This window comes from Dendrobates tinctorius, unplaced genomic scaffold (assembly GCF_039654945.1).
Source record: "Dendrobates tinctorius isolate UK_male_01 unplaced genomic scaffold, ASM3965494v1 ptg000196l, whole genome shotgun sequence".
Lineage (NCBI taxonomy): Eukaryota > Metazoa > Chordata > Amphibia > Anura > Dendrobatidae > Dendrobates > Dendrobates tinctorius.
In genome coordinates this window covers 19,563,782-19,588,903 of record NW_027361863.1, presented here as the reverse complement: position 1 = coordinate 19,588,903, position 25,122 = coordinate 19,563,782, and the positions used below count along the sequence as shown (strand labels likewise).

General features: G+C 45.3%; 1 protein-coding gene across 1 annotated transcript in view; it reads right to left on the bottom strand.

Moving 5' to 3' along the window:
• LOC141056068 (putative DBH-like monooxygenase protein 2) overlaps nucleotides 1–25,122 on the bottom strand; it is a 42,455-nt gene that overhangs the window by 5,433 nt on the left and 11,900 nt on the right. Inside the window, exons 3-10 of the mRNA XM_073552734.1 lie at nucleotides 16,938–17,093; nucleotides 11,132–11,215; nucleotides 10,320–10,487; nucleotides 9,244–9,346; nucleotides 4,763–4,929; nucleotides 2,295–2,386; nucleotides 1,949–2,045; nucleotides 1,788–1,847 (exon numbers count right to left, since the gene is read on the bottom strand). Of these exons, the coding sequence (XP_073408835.1) occupies nucleotides 1,788–1,847; nucleotides 1,949–2,045; nucleotides 2,295–2,386; nucleotides 4,763–4,929; nucleotides 9,244–9,346; nucleotides 10,320–10,487; nucleotides 11,132–11,215; nucleotides 16,938–17,093 (927 nt within the window). The remainder of the gene's footprint in view (nucleotides 1–1,787; nucleotides 1,848–1,948; nucleotides 2,046–2,294; nucleotides 2,387–4,762; nucleotides 4,930–9,243; nucleotides 9,347–10,319; nucleotides 10,488–11,131; nucleotides 11,216–16,937; nucleotides 17,094–25,122) is intronic.

Below are 25,122 nucleotides of genomic sequence, written 5' to 3'. Positions count from 1 at the left end.
GGAAACAGTATGGGGGATTGGTGCTGACACAGTATGATGGGTGCAGACAGTATGGGGAGCGAACGGGTTAATGTAAGTGGACACAGTATGGTGAGTGAGGGTGATGAGATGTGTGCAGACACAGTATGGGGAGTCGGGGGTATGTGTGAGCAGACAGCATAGAGAGTGAGGGGGTAAATATATGAGGAGACAGTATGGTGAACAGGGGGATGTTAGAGGAGACAGTATGAGGAGGGAGGGGAATAGTGTGAGGAGACAGTATATTGCAGACATTTCTATTTAGGGGCATTATAATGACACTTCTATCTTTAAGGGCATCGTGTGGAGATTTGCTGCAGAAGACCAGAGAAGATGGAAGTCTGCAGAGACGAGATGTGGATGAGAAAACTCACTATGGGGTCTGGACAAGAAGAAGAAAAGGAGACAGACTGCAGAGACGACGTCATCTATAAGGTACCTGGGTGTAAATGTTATTTGTGACACTGACTTATTCTCATGGTTTTATTTATATTAGGAACATTACAGGGGTTGTCCAGGTCGGTGATCAGACTGCAGACATTCTATGTGACTGCAGACTTCAGAATTCTCACAGTGCTCACTGAACGCTGTCAGGATTCTCTCGTGCCGGTAATTTACATACATGCGGTCACATGCTGACTAGACGTGTGTGGCCTCACTCAATGAAAATGAATGGAGCGAGGCCGGGCACGTCTAGTCGGAATGTGGCCAGAAGTATATAAATCACATACTTGTGCTGACATGACTGTACATCGGCAAGGGAGAATCCTAAAAGTGTGCAGTGCATTCGTTGTGAGAATTCAGAAGCTGCAATGTCAGGATTCAGCTCTGCAGGTTCCAATAGTCATCACACGGACACTTCACTCATATGCGATTTTCATACTTGACAACGAGCTTCTCTTCCTGCTTCTCTCAGTTTTTTACTGAACATTGAGAGCATTAGGGAGAGCAGCTCGTGGGTACATGGCTAAGTGTGCAAGTCGCATATGTACTTGGGCTGGGGGGGGCGCTGAACCAAATTCTTGCCCCGGGTGCCAGAAAGCCTAGATATGCCTCTGATAGAGAAGATAATAGAACTAGCTTCTTGGGCTCCAGATTGTTTGGAAATAACCTTGAAAGCCTCCCTAGATTGATAAGCAAAAACAATTGCGTCTCTAAGATCATTGTTGATGTCTCTCTTCCTTGACATTGTGTTAACGGACACCTGAATGACCAGCAAACGCCCGAAACTTCTGCTTTTATTGGGGTGCTCACTATTTCTCATGAATAATTAAGGGCATGAACTGGCTGATAATCACCCTCTTAATTCCTAAGATCATTGCTAATGTCTTTCCTCCAAGACACTTTGTTAATACACACCTGAACGACTTGGACCAGCAAATTTACCAAACTTCTGCTTTTATAGAGGGGCCCACACTTCCTGGAGAAAAATTTGTAAAGGACATTTGATTTGCAGTATCTGGTTGCTACTTACCCTTCTTAATTCCTAGGATCATTGCTGATGTCTTTCCTCCTTGGAATTGTTTTAATATATTCAGACCAGCAATTTGCCCAAACTTCTGCTTATAGAGGTGGTCAAACTTCTCGGTGAACAATTAATCTAGGGGTTTTGTTTAGTGACACCAGGCTGTAACTTATCCTCTTAATTCGTATGGAAGCAATAGGGGTTTGTACATATTGGCCTACTTTTTGATATAATAAATACTGAAATAAATAATACTGAAAGAAATAAAAAGTAAATGTGATATATGCTACTCGATAAAACTTACAAAAGTGACGCCTTCCCTGTCCATCGTGTTGGATGTGCATTCAACCACTATTATGTCTCCCTGAGCAAAGAAAATAGATTATTATTGATACATCGCTAACATCCATCTATGCATCCATACATCCATCATCTGTCCATTATAATATCTATATAAACCTTTACCATTTTTACAGTAATTTCATTTGGCAAATTTCTGATTTGCTGAAAACTGAAATCGTATTTCTTGTCTTCCCCAAGGCTTCCTATTAATGTTCCATTTCTATGGAGAGAAGAAATTATTCCAGTGATATGACTTTTTAACGTATAGATGAATAACCTTACCAGACACCATCTGAAAAATGGCCAATTGGTTCCGCTAAAAACAATTAATAGGAACAGATGGTGAGGCGATGTAATGGAAGCCATATTGGTTGTCTGACAGCTTTTTCTAATCAATGGGCAAATACAATACAATATTTTAACAGTAAGTCATGAAGACTTCCGTAAGCATCCATTGCTCTACTCTTACCTGTAGTGCATTACCCGCAGACTCCGAGCAGTGAGATGTCCATGCAAGAGATATGTTCTAACCGTCAGATCAGGAATGGTCTCATTCAATACCTAAAGAAGACCAGGAGATATCTTTAGAAGTGACCCCAGTTACACCTCCGGGAGTAAGAATACCTCTTTGCTCTTTACGCTTTCCTTAAATGGGAAGAAGACTCATTTTGCTGCCCTGGTTTTAACTCTAACTACCCTAGTCAAGGGTTTATGGTTCTTTTGATGCCCAGTACCTAGGGCACATGCCATGCCACCTCAGCGGACAAATTGAGAACAGATAGTAAAATATCAAATATGAAACATACACACTGATCAGCCATGATATTAAAACCCCCTACCTAATGTTGTGTAGCGCTTTGTAACTCAGGGGTGCTCAACACTTTTTGTCCAAGGGCCATAACGTCATCTTAAACCAATCTTGAAGGTCGCAAAAAAATTAAAAGTGTACTTCCAGGAATACATCACTATAACCACTGTCAGTACATGAATCTTTATGCTAATTTGGAGGGTTTCTGCTCCAAAAGAAATCAAAATATTCCTCATAATATCAAAACTCCAAGTTTTGAGGAGATTTACCATAGCTATGTAGCACACCATCTGAGAAGTTATGGATTGCTACAGGTGTACAAATCAGAAACACTGTCAGTACATGAATGCAGCACCAGAACCATCATCAGTACAGGAAGGCCTAATTAAAGTGCTTACTGCTCTCTGTATTGATGTGGTGCGTAGCACTCTGGGATGCTATCACTTATCTGGCAAACTAGGACAGTCATCAAGGGATGGGACATAGGCTTGAAAGCAATAAGACAGCATATTGTAGCGCAGTATTCCCCCAACATGGTTCACCGCTTTAGCTGCATCATCAGGGGATGGGACATAGGCTTAAAAGCACTAAAATATACTGTCCTATTCTGCCAGATAAGTGTTAGCATCCCGGGGTGCTACACACCACATCAATACAGAGAGCAGTAAGCACTTTAATATCAAAATAATTTAGCCAGATTAGGGTTTCAATTTTATAAATAATTTATTTTAAAGCCTTCCAGCGAGGGTTTATTTTGGGTTCTCCCCAGTTTGTTAATTATGTATATATCCCACCAAAGGTTTTTTGATATCTTCATATTTGTAACTTGCATCATCAGTACAGGAATACAGAAACAGAAACATCATCAGTACAGGAACACAGAAAGATCATCAGTACAGGAACACAGCGCCAGAACCACTCCATGCTATATTGTCCCCCTGCAATGAACCTCTCCATAATATCCCAACACAATTGCTCTTACTATAATTTCCTCCCACACTTCCCCTTTCCATAATGCATCTCTCCCACATGTTGTTTCCTCTCTATACTGCGCACCATCTCCCAATTGTCTCCACTGCGCAAAAATTGTAGGGTTGGACTAGACAGTCACCTTCAACTCTCACATACGAGTCAAAGAATCCAGGCCACTTTTGACCCTGTAACAGGATTGCTTATTGTCTTTTCTTAAATCACTATTTGTAGATACTCACTACTGCATATTGGCAAAAACCACCAGAAAAGATCCACTTTATATCGGGAGAACCCTACATTACCTGTCATATACATAGAACATTCAACAAGACTGCCATATATTGGAAACATCCCAAAAGACTCATCGCATATCGGGAACACCCCACAAGCCCTGAGATATACTGGGAACACCTCACAAAACCTGCCTTATATTTGGAATACCCCACAAGACTGGCTGCATATCTTAAACACCCCACAAGGCCTGTCATGTAATGGGAACATTCCACAAGTCCTGACGTATACCAGGAGCATCACACAAGACCTATAATATACTGGGAACATCATGCAAGATGTGTCTTATACAGGAAACACCCTACAAGACCTGCCATATACCATAAACTAGTGGTCCCCAACCTTTCTGACCTTGAGAGCCACATTCAGCACTGAGAGAGGGTCGCGAGCCACATTTAGCACCTCCTCTAACAGGTAGTACCATCCTCCAGTGTACCATACGTAAAACATCTCTAAACCCTTAAGACCAGTAAATGTGCATCCATATCTGCACTTCTGTGCAGGGCTACTCACAAAATTCACCATTTTGAGATGTGCTCCTCATACCTGTTTTCTAGACCTGGACCTAATGCACCAATCTGACAGACAGTCGCGAACCACAATTCATGGGACCGTGAGCCACATGTGGCTCCCGAGCTACAGGTTGGGGACCCCTGCCATAAACACTCCACAAGACCTGCCATATTTCAGGAACACCCCAAAACATCTACCATATAATAGGAACACCCATCAAGACCTGATTCATACTGGGTACACACAGGACATTGTTGACTTATTCTTATCCTCCAAATGGATGGTCTTGACCAAGGGAGATGACATTATACTGTATGTAGATACGTCTGCGCTTGAAGGCCAGGATCACTTACTTCCTCCATCAAACGAGTGTCACAAATTCCATAATTTCTGAATTTTTCACATCCAGGTGGAATGAATTGCATGGGAAAAGTAAAAACTCCAGTCATCAAGGTGCCACAGTCATGAGGACGCAACTCGGGGGTGTAATAAATCCTTATACCAGAATTATCTATCAATCCTGAAAGTCAAAGATCCAAAACACAAAAAGTCACAGTGACTGGCATATTTACTCCAACCTTAGTCTTGACGGTCATTAAAAAAGATTATTCATATTACCTAGTAAGTATAGGTGGTACTGATGAAAGCCCCTTATTTTACGACTGCGTGTTGTCTGAGGGGGCCAAGCAAAACTCTGGGACTTACTCATTAGAGGTCCTTTCAATTCTTTTTTCATACTCCGCTCTCGATGATGCGTTTGTTTTATCGAGATTATTAAACTGTTTAATGAAGTTAAAGTCATTATTTCCCTCTACTCCTCTTTGGTCAGACCTCATCTGGAATATTTGGGCACCACATTTTAAAAAAGACATCAACAAACTGGAGCAAGTTCAGAAAAGAGCAACCAGAATGGTGACCGGTCTGCAAACCCTGTCTTATGAGGAAAGGTTGCAGGATTTGGGAATGTTTAGCTTGCAAAAGAGAAGACTGAGAGGAGACTTAATAGCTGTCTACAAATATCTAAAGGGCTGTCACATTGTAGAAGGATCAACTTTATTCTCATTTGCACAAGGAAAGACTAGAAGCAATGGGATGAAACTGAATGGGAGGAGACACAGATTAGATATTAGAAAAAACTTTTTGACAGTTAGAGTGATCAATGAGTGGAACAGGCTGCCACGAGAAGTGGTGAGTTCTCCTTCAATGGAAGTCTTCAAACAGAGGCTGGACAGACATCTGACTGGGATGATTTAGCGAATCCTGCTTTGAGCAGGGGGTTGGACCTGATGGCCCAGGAGGTCCCTTCCAACTCTACCATTCTATGATTCTATGATTCTATGACCAGACCTTAAAGGGCTTTAGTGATCAAAGTTTTAGACTCTCCACTTTTCAGGAGCCTTAACTCTTAGTTTTTTCTTGACAAGGATGTAAGAGGTGTTCTTTGTTGCAATGAAAATTCTATGATTTGTTGGTGCTGTTATTAAGTACTTATGAATTTATTTGGTATTTTGGGTAATTTATATTTTGCGATGAAAATTTATAAAAAAGAAAAAAGTTAGTTTTGTTTTGTTTGGGTTTTTTTTGAGTTTTTTTCCACTCTAAATAAACTGTTTAATAAATCTTTTGTATCATTACAGACATGTGGATACCTGATATGCATTCTTGAAGAGCAAGGGCGTTTATTTAACTTTTTCAGGTGATATATCTTCTTTTAACAAAATTTGACACCAGAGTCGACATCAGCAGCATGCAGTGGAGATGAGCTACTAGGCCAGTTGTCATCACCAGAGCAAAATTCTCAGTTGTGCAAAATTTCAAAAGAAAAAACAAATGATTTCACTACTGCTGAAGATTCAGAGCAGTGCACATTTCCCAGACTTCTGGTCATGTCCCCAGGCAAGCATCACTTTGAACTGCATCCACTTCAGCATGACATCCATACTGTTACACTCATGTCAAAGGTCTGGGCTCTGCTCCTTTTAGCCCGTCTGTTAAATGTTTTTGTGCTCCATGTTGGGCTTTGCAAGTAGTCGAGCATGCTCCTAGGTAACTGTGGTGCCCCTGAGGCTGAGGTACTGCACCTTCTCCTAAGGTGTGGTGCCCCACCATCCAGGTAAGGTGGGAACTCCTTTCCACACTCCAACACTCGCACCCCACACAACAGGGTAGTTCTGCACAGCCACATTGCGGCTCATTGCTCAGATGGTAGCAGAGCACCTTTGGTGGTTCCCTGCTTGGAACACTGGATGTGGTGGGAGGTGGGTGGCGTTAAGATACATAAGAGACTGGGGAGGTTGAGAATTAGAAGTCAGTCTGAGTAGGGCAGTCAGATGGGGAGTCTGAGGAAGGAAGCCACTCGGAGAGGAGTGGGGATCCCTGGGAGAAGGGATGGAGGAAGGAGTGCTGCAGCTGCCTCAGTGATCTGAGCCAGCTGGCACATGAAAGGAAAGGAGGAAGAAGGACATTGATCTGTAACCTAAGCATCCATAAGAAAGAGAGATTAGTACAGAACGAAGGAGAATAGAACAGAGAGGACATGGGTTGGAAGGAAGCACCCTGCCTATAGGTTCTAGGCGCAAGGCCGGGGCCCGGTCCCCGAGGTTGTATGGACACTTATGGTTCTGCAGCAGACACCGGTGGAGTAGTAGGCTGTAAATGCACTACTCCCATCTAAGACTTGGGGCATAACAGCACTTGGATAGAGAGCCGGGACTCAGGAGAAGGGAGTCCCCGAAGCAGGCTACAGCTGTCTGCCATACAAGTAGAGTTCTTGGGAACATCTGTCAGGAGGAACTCCAGTGTAACTCAGTACTAGGAGATCTTCACACTTATAGGCGCTATAGAGGAGACGTTCAGAAAGGTACATGTTGGCGGAGTGTTGGAGGGGAGAATCCTATCTTGCCTGGAGGTTGACTGAGTCTCTGACCCGGAGGACACGGCCTGGAGGCAGGCACCTGTGTGTACTACAGACTGTGAGTAAAGCTTTGGAACTACAAGCCCCGGTGTCCTCCATTCATTATCGCGCCAACACACTCAGCACCGCTACATCTGGGTACCAGCTTTTACTCCGCCTGCGCCTCTCCTAATCCATAACACCTACACTGCCCTGGGGCTACAGCTCCACCTGTGGGGAGCTTCATCATCTTGGCTGCCACACACCACCAGCCCCAGAGGATCTGCATGCAGCGTCGGCCTAACATCCCACTTGTCGAACACCACAGGTGGCGTCACAAACTTTTCATTCAAACCATTCACATCTTGCCATTACTTGGGTGCCCAGGGCCGCGGTCCGGGTCACTGCTGCTGTGACACATCCCGCTGATACCGGCCCGGTACCGAGTACCCCACAGCCTGGGAGGGCGACTCATAATCATCTACCTTAGCCTATATAAGGCCCGCCAAGACACACAACTGTGTCTTGTTATTATGAATTTTAGTTTGTCTGTGCACAGCAACCTGTCTGCTGTCTCCAATATGTCCCAATATGTCCCCAGACTGCCTGAGGCTTCCAGTTTTTCAGTTACCTGTATTCCTGCAATTTAAGTACTTCTGCAACCTGTCTATGGTCTTCAGGCTGTCTCCTGTCTGCCTTCAGCTTCCAAGACCTCTGCTAATAGTCTCTAGTCTGCCCGCAGTCTCAAGTCGCTCTTCTTTCTGTGTCCTGCATGCCTCTCCTGTCTCCTGCATCGACATCCATGTGCCTTCTGCTTAGAGGATCCACCTTACTTAGTGAGCCTTGAAAGACTATCAAGAACCTCCATCCCAATGGTTCTGCGGCTACAATACCATTGTCGGGGGTTAAGGACTCTTTTGGCAGGTTCCTTAAAAGGGGGATACTGTTACACGCCTGTCCCAGATCCGGACTCCCTGCTAGACTCTAGTTCTCTGGACTCTTTTCTGCTTCACACCGGACTTTTCAGGTAGTCCAGCATGCTCTCATGTGATTGTCTGCCTATATAAGATGGGAATATATAAGGCCCACCAAGACACACACCTGTGTCTTGGTAATAAGACTTCAGTGAGTTCTGTCTGCCTGTGTCTTCCAGTCCAGTACCACTGCAACTGAATGTCCTGTCTGCCTGCAGCTTTCAGTACCTCTGCTATCTGCTCCCGGTTTTCTATGATCTCTGCTACTTGTCTGTGCTTGCCAGGATGTCTCATTGTCTGCAGCTTTCAGTATCTCTGCTATCTGTCTGCTATGTCCAGGGTATCTCCAGTCTGCCTGCGGCTTCCAGTACCTTCTGGTACATGTCTGTAGTCTCCAAGACATCTCCTGTCTGCCTGAGGCTTCCATTACCTATGCTAACTGTTTCTTGTCTGTCTGTTGCTTCCAGTACCTCTGCTAACAGTCTTCTGTCTGCCTATGGCATCCAGTGCCTCAGATACCTGTGTTCTGAGTGTCACACCTGTCTACTGCACCAACGCCAGTGGCCCATGTGCCCATGCGACCTTGCAGGATCCACCTCACCAGGTGACCTAACAAATGCAGTTGTATTCTGTGGTAAAGCAGGAAATCATAGACGCCCCAGCTCTACCACTCTCTACCTTGTAGGCTACAGCTTACAAGATGTCAGGTAATATAACATTTATTTTTTATGGGAATGAATTAATACTTTTGAAGGGGGGATTAACACATTCTAAAGGGGGAATAATTTGTTTAAAGGGCCATTCAGGGGGCATTATTATTGGATTAGGGAGTGCAATAGTTGCCTTGCCTTGGCTCCTTGCGGACCCACTGGTTGACATTGCCATTATATTACGTCTACGACCACTTTTAGATGACTGGACATCCCGCTGGGGTGACAGCAGGGGATATTAGAACTGATCTTATTACCTTCCTTGTTTTCAAAGTTACTGTAATGGATTTCGATTCTGACATACTGCGGGTCCATGTCTGTGCCAATAGAAATGCCAGTGTCATCTGGATAATCAAATGGCTACAAAAAGAGAGAAGGAGAAAAATGACAATGTCGAATTTGCATGTAATATTCTAAATTTCAACAATTTGGTCATTTCTAAGCTACTTTACGCCAGCAAATCTAAAATGAATTTGTGCCAAATTTTTGAGAACTTTACCAAACCCGGGAAATTAAAAAAATTTGCCAAAAATGTAAACTGCACTTTTACACATTGCAGAAAACTGCATCAGCCAGAAAAGGCTCACATGACGGGCATAGTTGTGTGGGCTTCCTCATAATGCTTTACATCACCAGTTATAGCGGAACCAATTAGGAGGAACTATTTGAATCACTATAAAAGCCAAGGCAGGGATTCTAGCATCTATTATTGGGAGAATCTGGAAAGTGAGAGGACGGCACAGCTCACAGCTTAACATAAGGATATGGAGGAAAAGCCAAGAATACTGAAGAAACTATACAGATAGTGTGTGAAAATTAAGAACAGCCACTGGTCAATTACCCATAGCTAGAGAAACTTCACCCACTTGGCAAAGGGCATGTAGCTTTGCCATTTTTTCATCCTACTGTAAACCGGACAGAGGGGGGAGGCTCCTGCTGCAGCCAATTATCTTACACCCAAACTCAGGAACGTAAGGATAGAGGGGATAATGCTGAGAGCTAAAGAGAAGATTTTTTTCATATTTCTCTAGCAAAGGTGGTGTGGTTTAGCAATTTTTTTTTATCATACTGCAGACAGGTTAAAGGGGGGGAGGCTCCTGCTGCAGCATATTGCGTTATACCCATAAAGAGGAAGAGAGGGGAGAGATGATAGAATACTTGAAGTTTTTTTCTCTGTCTTACCTGTAAATTGCTGAGATATTTTTTTAAAAAATTTTAGCACAAAAGGATCAAACATATTGAAATCAAACAAACAGCCAAAAGTTTCCTCTACGTCAGTCCTTAGGAATTTTACTTGTTTGGCTGGTCTGCCCAAACTCTGGCATCTACTTACCTCTCCCCCAACAGCCCAGCCAAGTGTCGCAGACATGCACTGAGAAAATCGGGAATCCTGGCCGTAGCAATCTCCGACTTCTGACGTGAGGATGGTATTATTCGCACAAAAATATATCAGGATGTGATGCACTATGCCAGCAGTGGCTGGGTCTTCGATTAACTCGTACTGTTCAGGTCGTAAAAATGGAGGATATATAAAAGAGAAGTGATAAAAATCCACATTATAGAAAGAAAGAGTAACAATTATAAGAGAAGGATTCCAAAAATAAGGAAACAGCACCACTCCGGTCTGAAGGTTGTGTCTGGTATTACAGGTTATACAAATAAACGAGCTTTAAAATGACAATCAATCATTGGCTTTGTGGTAAGGCCACGTAAAACCCGGGATTTCTTGCTCCCCTCCTGATGCCCTCACCACCCACCATGAGCCAGGGCATTCTTATGACAGCTGATGGCTTAACAATGGCTGCCAAGTCTCATAATCATCTGTTTATTTGGCGGCTTCCCATCCCCCAAGTATTATTATATTTAAAGGAATTGTCCAGGATTTACAGTGTGTGCTGAAGACCTATCTTTGGATAAGTCTTAAGTATCAGCTTTGTGCTTTGGTCTGAAACCTGGCACCACGACTGATCAGCTATTAATGGGTTATCGGAAATATATACAGCGCCAGAACGCTCCGGTTTCCATACACTTTTTAATGGCCGATCTCGAAATGGTGCAATTGCTGTTTATTTTTGCATTCATACCAGCACATGACCTGGCCTGTATACGGTATATCTTGTATCATACAACATGACGTGGGCTTACCCTCACAACATGGTGTTTTTTGGTCACCCTGGGCATTGGAAGGAACGTACAGGCGTAAGTTGTATCTGATTCCGGAACAAGAAACTGGTAGGGAAAAATAAGAGGAAAATATATCCAGAATTTAATGCCGAACTATACTGTCATATCAAGCATCATCTGATGTCTCCAGGAAAATGTACCCAAATTTTTGCAATAATCAAGTCATAATTAATTCATCCATTAGTGTAAATGAGAAAAGTGTTCCAGACTTAGTAGTGGTCATTATTGGCTGCCCCAGCTCAACTCTTTTTTACATGAACTCTTTTTTTATTCATAAACTATCTGAAGAGCCCGGCGCTGCCCGGGCATAGTGACTAACTGTGGATAGTTATAACAAATTATAATTATCCTCCATCCCATAGTCCCGTGCCCATATACCCATCACACATCCTCCGTCCCATAGGCCCGTGCCCATATACCCATCAAACATATCCTCCATCCCATAGTCCCGTGCCCATATACCCATCAAATATATCCTCCATCCCATAGTCCCGTGCCCATATACCCATCAAACATATCCGCCATCCCATAGTCCCGTGCCCATATACCCATCAAACATATCCGCCATCCCATAGTCCCGTGCCCATATACCCATCATACATATCCTCCATCCCATAGTCCCGTGCCCATATACCCATCATACATATCCTCCATCCCATAGTCGAGTGCCCATATACCCATCATAAATATCCTCCATCCCATAGTCCCGTGCCCATATACCCATCATACATATCCACGATCCTATAGGCCCGTGCCCATATACCCATCATACATATCCTCCATCCCATAGGCCCGTGCCCATATACCCATCAAACATATCCTCCATCCCATAGTCCCGTGCCCATATACCCATCACACATCCTCCATCCCATAGGCCCGTGCCCATATACCCATCAAACATATCCTCCATCCCATAGTCCCATGCCCATATACCCATCAAACATATCCGCCATCCCATAGTCCCATGCCCATATACCCATCATACATATCCTCCATCCCATAGTCCCGTGCCCATATACCCATCACACATATCCTCCATCCCATAGTCCCGTGCCCATATACCCATCACACATCCTCCATCCCATAGCCGAGTGCCCATATACCCATCATACATATCCTCCATCCCATAGTCCCGTGCCCATATACCCATCACACATCCTCCATCCCATAGGCCCGTGCCCATATACCCATCAAACATATCCTCCATCCCATAGTCCCGTGCCCATATACCCATCACACATCCTCCATCCCATAGCCGAGTGCCCATATACCCATCATACATATCCTCCATCCCATAGTCCCGTGCCCATATACCCATCACACATCCTCCATCCCATAGGCCCGTGCCCATATACCCATCAAACATATCCTCCATCCCATAGTCCCATGCCCATATACCCATCAAACATATCCGCCATCCCATAGTCCCATGCCCATATACCCATCATACATATCCTCCATCCCATAGTCCCGTGCCCATATACCCATCACACATCCTCCATCCCATAGTCCAGTGCCCATATACCCATCACACATATCCTCCATCCCATATCCGAGTGCCCATATACCCATCATACACATCCTCCATCCCATAGTCCCGTGCCCATATACCCATCAAACATATCCGCCATCCCATAGTCCCATGCCCATATACCCATCATACATATCCTCCATCCCATAGTCCCGTGCCCATATACCCATCACACATCCTCCATCCCATAGCCGAGTGCCCATATACCCATCATACACATCCTCCATCCCATAGTCCCGTGCCCATTTACTCATCACACATCCTCCATCCCATAGTCCCGTGCCCATATACCCGTCATACATATCCTCCATCCCATAGTCCCGTGCCCATATACCCATCACACATCCTCCATCCCATAGTCGAGTGCCCATATACCCATCACACATCCTCCATCCCATCGTCAACCATTATGACATCATAATGAAGGGCGGGGCTTGACGCGCACACACTTTTTCCCCATTACGTAGATAGGGGCAAAATTGGTGAATTGGAACGCGCGGGGTTAAAATTTCACCTCACAACATAGCCTATGACGCTCTCGGGGTCCAGACGTGTGACTGTGCCAAATTTTGTGGCTGTAGCTGCAACGGTGCGGATGCCAATCCCGGACATACACACATACATACACACACTTGAGCTTTATATATTAGATGACAAAGGAAATGTATCATCAATAGAAGGAACAACACCTTAAATATGTTTTTTGTGCTAAATGCATTATTTTAAAAAATAAAATAATATCTCAATCTGTACTAAAAAATAAATATTAGAAATCTTGTAGTTCTTCCATCGGCCACTGGAGCTATGTTAGACTTCAATGACCTGTTCTTTCAGGAAATGCACATGCACATTAGGTGCAATGAACTGACCCTGACCTTTTTTTGTATTAAAGCAGCTAATGAGCATGTGCAAATGTAAGATGCCCAAGAGAGCTAGTCATGAACGAGCTTCAGTCCCCACTCGCTCTGGCATCCTACAGGCAAGGTATGTCCCAGTTCTAGTGTGCTGCTGAGTCCGTGGTGTCACGATCCATTTTTGGATCTGTGTCAGATTCTGGATTCTCTTATATAAACTTTTTTCCTTTCAGGCCTTCCGGGGTTAATATTAGTTTTTGCCCCGGATGGCCGCTGGTGTTACTACATGTTTGGTTAGTCTGAGCCTGCTGATGGTGACCACTCCCACTTTCCTATAAAAGGTCACCTAAGGCATCACCTGGTGTTGGTGATACATTTCCTTTTGAATACCAACCGTGGTCAAGACAAGAGCTGGCTGTGAGCAGTGGTGCTTCTGCTGAATGCTGATCTGGTGCCTTACTCTGCTGCTCGGTGCATTGCAGCAGAGAAAGCTAAGTGTTGTTTGTCTTACCTTGTCTGTTATCTTTCCTTGGTGTTATATTAGTGCAGCGGTGGGACCAGCCTCCGCACATACCAATTCCCTATTGAGGGATAGGTGCAGGGCAAGTGAGGGCTGAGGTATCCTGCTCTGCGACAGGTTGAAAGAACCTGCATAGGGAACGTCAGGGAGATCAGGGCACATCCTTAGGAGAGTGCAGGAGGTGTCCATTTCCCCATTCCCTATTGCAGGGCCCACCGTTGTAATTGTTTCCCCGGTGTTCCCCTGTTTGTTTGTCTTGTTATTTGATGACCGAACAATCGTCAGGTTCCATCATGCAGGGCCAGTCACATATCGTGACACGTGGTGCTTTCCACCTACTTCTGGTCTGCAGTCCTCTTCTGAATCCAGGAATCCCTCTTCTGGAACCAGGGCAGCAAATAATCCAGGAGACACGTGGTTCATAAAAAAAGAAACTTTTACTATGAGAATGGCAGTCTGTGTACTATTTACAGGCAGGTTTAAAGGATAAGGCCCAATGAGTTGTCATCTTTCCCACAGGTACCCGATACATCTTCAGTCCTGGTTCTCAGTATAGGTGGCATGTCTGGCTTTCCGAGCCCTTGGGGATCTTCCTCACCTCTAGCAGTATATCTGGATTGCAATACCTTCCGCCCCATGTAGTCTAAGTCCATCTATCCATGTAGCTTCACAAGCTGAGTATGTCCCAGGTCCAGGACGTCCATCATAAGGTTGCCCCTGGCCATTAGACGGAATCACAGGGAAGGGTATTTACAGCAATCCACTGCCCCAAATATTGGGATCATGTTGTCCCTAGCAGCCCAAGATCTGCTGCGCACTTACTGCTGCCCTCACATTGACTGCCTCTGTCACTAGCACTCAGTTCCCCCCTCCCTACTGGGCTGGCCACTACAGTTAACCCTGTCCCAGCTAACTGCAGCCCTAGGGGATATTATACCTGTACCACATAGAAGTGCATAAAAATAAATTTAACCCTTGTGTGTCGGGGAGCAATCAATCAGCTCCCGCAACCTTTACACAATGGTCACTGTGAAGGGAGGAGGATCAGAGTCAGCTGTGACATCACTTATTGTGATTGGTGGATCCCATGTTATCAGATCTATAGAGATATTATCAGCTATTGTAACTAGAGATGAGCGGAGCAAGATAGGTTCTAATTCACCTGTCTGCACGGAATTTCCTGGAATTTTCAATTTGTAGAGTAGTTTTTTTCTCTATGAAGTTAATGTCCCTTATGTTCTGGGGTGTCTCCAGACCTCAGAGTATAATAAACATAATATGTAAAAAAAATATTAAGAATATTTATACTCACGTTACCGCTCACCTCTCCGCTCTTCATCATCCACGTCCGCTCCTAATCGCATCTTCTTACCACTGCAGTGAACATTGATGAGTCCTGGGGACAATTCTGCACATGCGCCACATACGGTCACAACGTCATGTTGTCACAAAGTGTGCCGTGACCTTGCGCGCACATGTACTCATGGAAAGCATAAGAAGATGCGATTAGGACCGGACAAGTGATGGTGAGGAGACTGGTAAGGTGATAAGTATAAGGCTATGTTCACACGTTGCGTTTTTGCTGCATTTTTCTTTCTGCAGGCAAAACCTGCTCTCTTGGCAGTACAGAAGCTGCAGACAAAAAGCAGGTTGCGCTGCGATTTTGCTGGTGATTTTGTCGTCTCTTGTGCATGCTGATGAAATCATGATGTAACATCCTTAAGGTTTTTGTACCAAAAAACGCAGATAATCTGATACCTGCATTTTTTGCTGCGTTTTTGCACTTACCCATTGCTTTCTACGGGTGGAAAAATGCTGAAAGAAGCGACAGGCTGCAAAAACACAAGAGTTTTCCAAATCAGTCAGGAAAAAAACAAGTGCATGAGATTTCTGAAATCTTATAGCTTTTGCTTGTACTGTAAAACTCAAAATTTTTATAAAAAATGCAGCAAAAACGCAACATGTGAATATAGTCCAAGTATTTTCTTTTTTTTTTTTTTTTTTTTTACATTTTCATGATCCATTACATTTTAGCAAAAAAGGAGGACCGGGGCCATGCAAAAGCCAATTTAAAAAAATCCTCATTTTGGTGAAAGTGAATCTTTGCAATATTTGAGTAGAATTCCAGTCGAATCAATTTGCTCATCTCTAATTTCAACCCAACCTCTGCTCATAATGAGACTGCTGAAAACTCATCATGGATGGAAGGACAGGGAGCGTGAGTCTAGAAAAGATCCAGTGGCTGTGTGAAAATTGCAAGACTATACATTTCACTTTTAATATAGATCGCTATATGAAAAAAAAAGATATTGCAAAAATGAAAAATAAAACAAAAAAACAAAAAAAGCACAAAACCAGAATTTTTACATATTTTAGTTTTCCTGTTTATTTCTTCAGCTTTTTCCAAGGCTCATAATTATTTTTTTTCTAATTTATCCTTCAACATGTGAAGGAAAGGGATTACTTTTTGTGAGATAAGTTGTATTTTTGTAGACGACATTAAGGTCACGGTGAAATACAAACATGTCTATTTTTTTATTTTTTTTTTATGTTTTTTTCTGAGCCCGATTCATTCACCCACTGCTATCACATGACATACATTTCTGATATATGGTCATCATCAGGTTAAACAATACATCATTTTCTGCTGGCATATTCCCTTTAGGAAGAGCTGGGATGGTTTGGTGGTGGTGTAAAGTGTTAGTTTCCGGTACCCCTCAACACATCACATCTACCTCTTCACATATACTTAATTTTCAGAAGATTTTTTAGCCCAGTAGTGTTGGCCTGCAGCTATGAGCTCTTGGGTTCCTTGTAAAGAAAACTGCTGAATAATTGACAATTTATATATCTGGTCCTTACATCTTTTATTTTGAAATCGTAGGGTATCATTACTTCAGGATACTCCGGATGGCACAGGATCTCCAAAAAAAACACAGATTTTCGGAATGTGTTGTAATCCGTTAGCTCCAATTGTTCTCCGTCCCCAATGACAACTGTCAGTCTCACAGTGTCATTCTAGATAGGATGCAAACAAAATGTAAATTAAATAGAAAACAATAAAGGGGTTCTTCTGAGACGGCGATAAAATGACGCCCAAGATATGACACAAACTGCAGCCAGTCAAGTATCAGGACTGACTTCAGAATGAGACAAACAGCTCTGGAGACTTGTGTCTCAACTGACAGAAGAGACAGATCACAAGGACCTCAGTCGGCCAGTTGCAGGGCTGTGATATATGAAGAAATACATCTTCTCTTCAATGGGTCACCAGTTGTCTCCAGCTTCAATCTCCTCCATCAGTCTGACAGCTTTATAGCAGCACATGGAGACTGAATGTATGGAATGGGAATGCATAAAAACATTGAGGAGGATAAAACTGGAGATAAACCCTTTATGCTTGATGAGGAGAAGATATATTTCGCATAAACAGTCCTGCTTCTGGTCAACTGAGATCTGTATGATCCAGCTTTTCTATCAGTTGAGACAGAGGTCTCAGGAGTTGTATGCCTTGACTCTGCAGTCAGTACTGATACTTGACTAAGACAGGCTGCATATTGAATTATATCACCTTCATGGAGAAGCCTTTTAAGGCTGTACAAATAAATCAGATTCTTCAATGACACTTTAGAACCTGAAAACCTTGACCTCTATTTTAGCTATATTTAAAGACTAGCTTGGCCCGTGTGAAATTTTCGCACATCGGTCGTCGGGGGCGCAGGCAATTTCAGACAAAACAAGCTGGTCAAGTGTAAATGTATTTCATGAGATGATGAACACAGACAGGTATTTATATATGTAGATTGGTAATACAATAAATTGGTTTGATAAGTAGGGGCCAAAAAATGTTTTCCGGTTGAGGTGCCACCTGCAGGTCATTGTTTTTTTCTGCAGGTTTATGAAAATGAATGTTTAAACTGTATTTAGTGATAAAATTATGGATGTGTGGTTTGTTTGGCTCTTTTCTTCCTGAAGGGGGCAAGTTTACCTTTCAAATGGTGTATCATATGTGTGTGTGGGGTGAAGTAATCAGCGAAAAAGCAGTGCATGTATTCAAATGTGTTTGCATATGTGACTCACCTACAGTGAAGTCTGCAATCCTCTAATGTGGCTAAAATAGGCTGGGCAAGCTGTAAAGACCCCAAGGCAATTGTTTGGATTTGTGTGTGATGTCTGTAAGCAGCTTTGTGGTAGTGTGCTTTGTGGTAGAGTGCTGTCATTTGACCTTTCAAATAGTGTATCATTTGTTTGTGTGGGTGGAGTATGAACAAAGCAAGTGTGCAATTCAATAGGCAGAGCATAATTACAAATGTGTTTGCATATGTGATTCACCTGCAGTGAAGCGTGAAATCCTCCAATTTGGCTAAAATAGGCTGGGCAAGCAGTTTGGCAAGCTAGAAAGCCCCCAAGGCAAATGTTTGGAATTGTTTGTGATGTCTGTAAGCAGCTTTGTGGTAGTGTGGTGTCACCTGCAGGTCATTTTTCCTTACTGCAGGTTTATGAAAATTAATGTTAAAACTGCATTTGTGATCAAATCGTGGATGTGTAGTTTGCTTGGCTATTTTCTTGCTGAAGGGGGCAAGTTTACCTTTCAAATGGTATATCATTTGAGTGTGTGGGGTGCAGTATGAACAGAGATACAAAGTAATCACCAAAAAAACAGTGTTTAGAAATGATAGAATAGATTTTATAACTTTCATAGTTCATACAGGAGCAAAAATAACTTAAAACAAAAAAATGTAATGGAGTATAAGATGTAACACACGATCAGTATAGGATAAGTAATGTAATGTATGTACACAGTGACTGCACCAGCAGAATAGTGAGTGCAGCTCTGGAGTATAATACAGGATTTAACTCAGGATCAGTAAAGTGAGGCCGTACTAGGCCATAGGCCGTAAAAAGGGAGGCCGGCATGACAGGGTAGAGAGGGAAGTAGATACGGAGGTGGTTGGTGTATAGAACAGTGAATAGGGGGTTAATTTTCTGTGCTGGCATGGATGGGCTGGGCTAAGGTGTGGGTCGGTCACATGGTATGGGGGGAGGGGTCACGGGCTGTTCGTATAAAAAGGGGAAGCCATTTTAGAGGGACAACCATTTTGGGTACACAATGGCAGCAATAGGAATCTGAGGTACCTGTCATTATGGAGATCGAGTCCGTTCTCCAGATGCTGAGGGATGCCGCGGGTTCCCGGGGCGCAGGATGGTTGCAGTCTTCTGTCCAGGGTCTGCTCCAAGGGGTGGCGGGGTCCCCTCAACCCCAACTAGAGGAACGTCGGCCACAGAGATCTAGGCCTCCGGTGCGCCTTAGTCCTGAGCCCACCCCTCGGGCCCGGCGCCGCATTAGGAGCCCCTCCAGGGACCCTCCGGTACAAGCTGCGAGCTGCAGGCCTGGCGCTCGCAGACAAAGAACCGGGAGGAATCCTGCTGGTCGGCGGGGCCTGCCACGGGGGGGGAGTATCGACTCCCCCTCCTTCTCATGATGCAGCAGGGAATATGGATCCGGGGCCTGGTACGGCGGGGACTCACCATGGAACGGGCCCCGCTCTGCGTGGGAGAGGAGACACAGCGAGTCGGCGGGGGCCTGCGGCACAGGCCTCTCGGCGTGGATCCAGCACAGGAGTGAGGAGTCGTAGCCAAGCCCACCGGCCGGGAGCACAGGCCACCCGAGGTAATGAGACTGGTGGCCGGGACAAGGGGGAGGTGGGGCTGCAGGCTGACGCAGCGACCGCTCTGCACACACAGCAGGAGGTACCGGGGGAACGGGGGCCAGGATCGCTAGTACTCCAGGGCGGCAGTTGTAGCTCCGCCCACTCGCTCACAGTGGGGATTACGTCTTCGCCGGCTGCATGTCAGTTTCCAGAAGCCCCGGGGGAGGAGAGAGCTCTGGGGCTGCTACCATTTGGGGAGTATAGGGGGTGCAGGGGTTGTAAGTCAGCAGCCCCCTGTGCATATGGGGGATGCTAGCAGGGATTGGAGTGACCACGGGAATGCTGGGGTGCCTGGAGTGGGCAGGCAGCACTTGGCCATCCAAGGGAGGAGAGGTGAACAGTACCAGGTGCAACATGACAGCTCATGGCAGCGTGGGGTTTTGCAGCGCAGGGGGGCCCTGGGATGACATTCAGCAGTGGCAAGCATCTCCGTGGGGAACGGAAAGAAGAGGAAACGGGCAGCAATTAGCTGGCTCCTCGGAACGCGGTCCAGGAAGCCGGATGTCGTCGCAGAGGGGTGCGTCTCGGCGGGATTCATTGGAGGATGGTGGCCGGCGAAACGAGCCATCGATCGGCCCAGGGATGGGTGTGGTCTCCTCTCGCCTGGACCACGGACCTTCGGCTGCTGGGACCACAGCACCCAGGCAGCTAGGTGAGGCTTATAATAATCATAATGTTAACCCTTCTTTGTCTTTACGTGATAGCAGGGGTAATGTCGGTTTAGCTGAGGAAGTGAATATGGGGGCTGGGTCCTTTTTACACACCTTACGTGAGCTAGTTCTCTCTTGGGATTTGAGTAATGTGCTGGGTGGGGTTTCTCCAACGTCAGCTTGGCTGGGTGGTGATAGGGAATCTGGGAGCCAGGGTCGACTAATAGGGTCAACTTTGCCAGGCTCATTAGCGGTGGTTAGCAACTCAGCAGCTATCGGCGAGGGGTTAGGGGTGCAGAGTTCAGGGGCTACATCGTTAGACGTAGCCGAGAAAGAGAAAGATGAAGACGTACGTATCGGCGATGCGGCAAAAGGGGAAGTTTACGTTTGTTTCGAGGGCCCCCTAGGTACGCATTTGAAGCTCGAGGTTAAGGAAAAGATTTGGAAGGGTGAATACGTTGAAATATTCTCCCTACTTCCTTTAGAACGTTTCAACCTGGATAGAGTGAGAAGGAAAGACAGTAAGAGGGAGGATGACGATAGGAGGAGATTTCTTCTAATTCCCAGGACCTTTTCGAATTGGTTGCAAGCGTTCGCTATACTGGCTAGTGTGTTAGGGGAGAAGGCCCCGGACAATTGTTCAGGCCTATTCTGTTATATGGATGCAATTGGAGAAGCGTACAGGGTTTACGGGGGGCAGGGTTGGTTGCGGTACGATGAACAGTTTCGTCAAAGAAAAGCGGTTAGACCAAGCATTCGTTGGGAGCATAAGGACATAGCTTTGTGGATGAGGGTGATGGTTCCGACTAGGGTGGGTCAAAGTTACCAGGGGTTTCAAGGGGGCACCGGGGGTTCAGGACAGTCCAGACACTCGGTGTCAATGCAAAGGGACTGTGCTTCGCCTTTAATGATGGTTCCTGCAGATTTGGAACAAAATGTAAGTTTAGACATGAGTGTTCCTCGTGTGGGGAAAGTCACAGCGCATCGAAATGCTTCAAAGCTGGAAAAAACCGGGGTTCAGAAGGTACTGAAAAAAGGAGTGACTCCGGTCCGTCTGGAAGAGATGGAGCACTTTCTAAATGAGTACCCTGATAGGCCGGCAGCGTCGTTATTAAGGGATGGTTTTAGGGATGGTTTTAAGATTCCTAGCGTTGATGTTGAGTTTAAATTGTATACCAAAAATCTGAAATCTGCACTTCAGTTTCCCGAGGTGGTGTCCAAAAAGTTAGCTAAGGAAATTTCGCTGGGTAGGATGGCAGGCCCCTTTGATTCAGTTCCGTTAGATAATTTGCGAGTTTCCCCATTGGTTGTCGTTCCGAAAAAGGAACCTAACAAGTTTAGGCTCATTCATCACCTCTCGTTTCCAAAGGGTTCTTCGGTAAACGACGGCATTGACCCGCAGCTGTGTTCGGTGATGTATACATCCTTCGACGTTGCTTTGTATTGGGTTCGTGCTTGTGGAAAAGGTTCCTGGCTGGCAAAAACGGATATTGAATCAGCTTGGTTGTTTTTTGGAATGGGGGTTTCTACGTGGATCGTTGTTTGCCTATGGGCTGTTCACTATCATGTTCTTACTTTGAGGCATTCAGCACGTTTTTGGAGTGGACAGTGAAGGAAGTGTCGGGCCTGAAGTCATGTATTCATTATCTTGATGACTTCTTATTCGTTGGTCCTGCGCAGAGTACCAACTGTTCGTTGTTGTTGTGTACCATGGAGAGTTTGGCTAAACATTTTGGAGTCCCATTGGCACAGGACAAAACCGTAGGCCCGGCTACCTCTTTGAGTTTCCTGGGCATTGAAATTGACTCCCTAAAAATGGAGTGCAGGTTACCAGTGGAGAAGGTGGCGGAGATGAGGGCAGAGGTTCACCGGGTCAGCGGTTTGAAGAAAGCAACTTTATGGGAGGTGCAGTCCCTGCTGGGCAAGTTGAATTTTGCTTGCCATATCATGCCCGTGGGGAGGGCCTTTGGTCGCAGGTTGTCTTTGGCGACGGTTGGGGTTCGATCCCCGAACCTCTATATCAGACTGAAGAAGGAAGTTTGCGATGATTTGAAAGTGTGGGCATTGTTCCTTGATTCCTACAATGGCAGGTCCATGTGGATTGCACCGGTTTTGTCAGCTGAGGAGCTGGGTCTTTTGGTGGGCTTGTCGGATGGCGATGGTTTTTGTACATTCTTCCAGGGGGAATGGCTACGGGAAGTCTGGCCGCAAACATGGAAGTAGTTGGGTTTGTCATCTAGTCAGGTGGTGCGAAAGATATTTCCCATAATTGTCGCATTGTCATTATGGGGGCCGAGAATTCAGAACAAAAAGATTTGCTTCAGGTGTGAGTCGGTGGGCACGGGTAGGGCCCTGAATTCCTTGTGTTCCTCAGAGGGGGCTGTCGTGAGAATGCTCCAATATTTGGTTTGGTTAGGCTTAAGCAATAATTTGTGGATCGTTTCGGAGGTCGTTTCTGAGGTCAAGTTTCCTTTCCTTGATGCTCTTTTTACTTCACAGTGGGATCGTTTTCGAGAACTGGCCCCACAATCGTCGCTAGGGGGGTTGAGGTGTCCCGCAGAGTTATGGAACCTCCCGTTGGCGCGGTAAGGGATTTACTATCCAGATCATTGTCGGAAGGAACTTGGGCCCATTACAGGAAATCTTGGAGCGTTTGGGAAGAATGGAAGTCTTCTTTGAACGATGAGATGGATGAGGAAAGTAAGCTATTGATGCTGGTGGGGCACGGTTGGGAGTCAGGTTGGTCGGTGGCAAAAATTAATAATTTCATGTCTGGCTTGGTGTTCGGCTTTAAATTTAGAGGCTTGCGGGATTTGAAGAAAAATTTTTTTAGTACAACAAGCGTTAAAAGTTTGGAGGAAAGGCTGGAAGTCTGTGGATGGGAGACGGCCTGTATTGTATGAGATATTGTTAATTTTGGAAGGCCAGTTAGGTTTGGTCTGTTTTTCTCAGTGGGAAAGGGCTCTATTCAGAGCAGCGTTCTCTTTGGCCTTTTTCGGGGCTTTTTGGATTGGGGAGTTGGTTAGTCCATCAAAGAAAAGGAAAGGTGGCCTTTTGAGGCATGATGTTGACGTTTATGGGGATAGATTAGTTATATTCATTCGAAGGTCAAAAACGGATAAAATGGGTAAAGGTTGTAAAACTGTTCTTTTCGAGGTTGGGGGTTCCCCCATGTGTCCGGTTACATGTGTAAAAAATGTTTTGGGCGATGTGGGCGTTCCGGATTCTCCTCTTTTGGTTCATGAGGATGGTTTGTTTTTGTCACGCTATCAGTTTGTAACAGTTTTTCAGGCGTGCTTGGAAAATGGGGGCATTCCGTCCAAAAACTTTAGTGGCCATTCCTTTCGCATCAGAGCGGCCACGGAAGTGGCAAAAAGAGGCTTGGGCGAAGAGGTGGTTAAGAGGATTGGGCGTTGGGAATCGGCGAGGTTTCGCTCATACGTCCGCCCTACTTTGGTGTAAGCATGGTGATTGCTTGTTGTAGTTGATACGTGTTGTTGTTTCTTTTCAGAGTCCGCACATCTCCTCTATTGGATCATGGGGCACTCGTTCATTTTCTGGGCAGCACTGAGAGCGGCAGTTCGACCGGACGGGAGACAGCTGGGTGTGCCTCGTGATGCAGCCGTCGTGAGATGGATCGGAAAGCGGGGCATGGTCTGGAAACAGCTCCTTCCGGAATCCACAGATTCGCAAGACTAGATCACCCCCCAGAGTTACTGGTCATACACTTAGGGGGTAACGATCTGGGAAAGCGGCCATGCCGCGAATTGATCAGCGACATTAAATTTGACGTGCTGCGACTGTGGGCGATGTTCCCTAGGTTACTGATAATTTGGTCGGATATTATCCCGAGGAAAGTATGGCATGGGGCTCGGTCTGTTCAGGGCATTAATAGGACCAGAATTAAAGTGAATAGGGTGGTTGCTCGTTTTATGGCATGAAACGGGGCGATCGTGGTGCGTCATTTGGACCTGGAGTCGGGACAAGGGGAGTTCTGGAGGAAAGACGGAGTTCATCTCAATGCTGTGGGGTTGGACATGTGGTGTCTAGCGGTGCAAGAAGGCATTGAAAAAGGCTTGCAGGTGTGGAGGGACACAAATGTTTGAGGCGAGGGTCAAAACATTTGTGTTGGTGGCGCAGGGGGGTCCTCGAAGTTGGTGAGGCTGGACGCCCTGGGGGGGGATCGGAATGGGGTCCTGGACTCCCTCGAGAGCGGGCTTAAGTGGACGACCATTTTAGGTATCCCGAGGATGGGAAAAGGATCTGGGAGAGGCTAATGGTTCTGGACAGGCGGTTTGTTCTGGTGCCTCTGAGCTAGTGCTTTACGACTGGAGGTAAAGAACTCGACCTGGGGCCATATGGGATGGTTAACATCTTGGAATTTTGGTTTCGGGCTTCGAGGACCACCCCTCTGGGTTGTGATTTAATGTAATGTTTGTTTTATGTTAAATAAATGGCTGCTGTGGCCAAGTTATCCAACATCCTTGGCTTGGGTCTTTATTTATTATAAGGGGGGTAAAGAGACGATTGAGGTAAGGGGGCTGGGGTTGCGGATATAGGTATAGGATCTACGAGGAATCTCGAATACCCCCTTTGTCATGTAATGTATGTACACAGTGACTGCACCAACAGAATAGTGAGTGCAGCTCTGGAGTATAATACAGGATGTAACTCAGGATCAGTAAT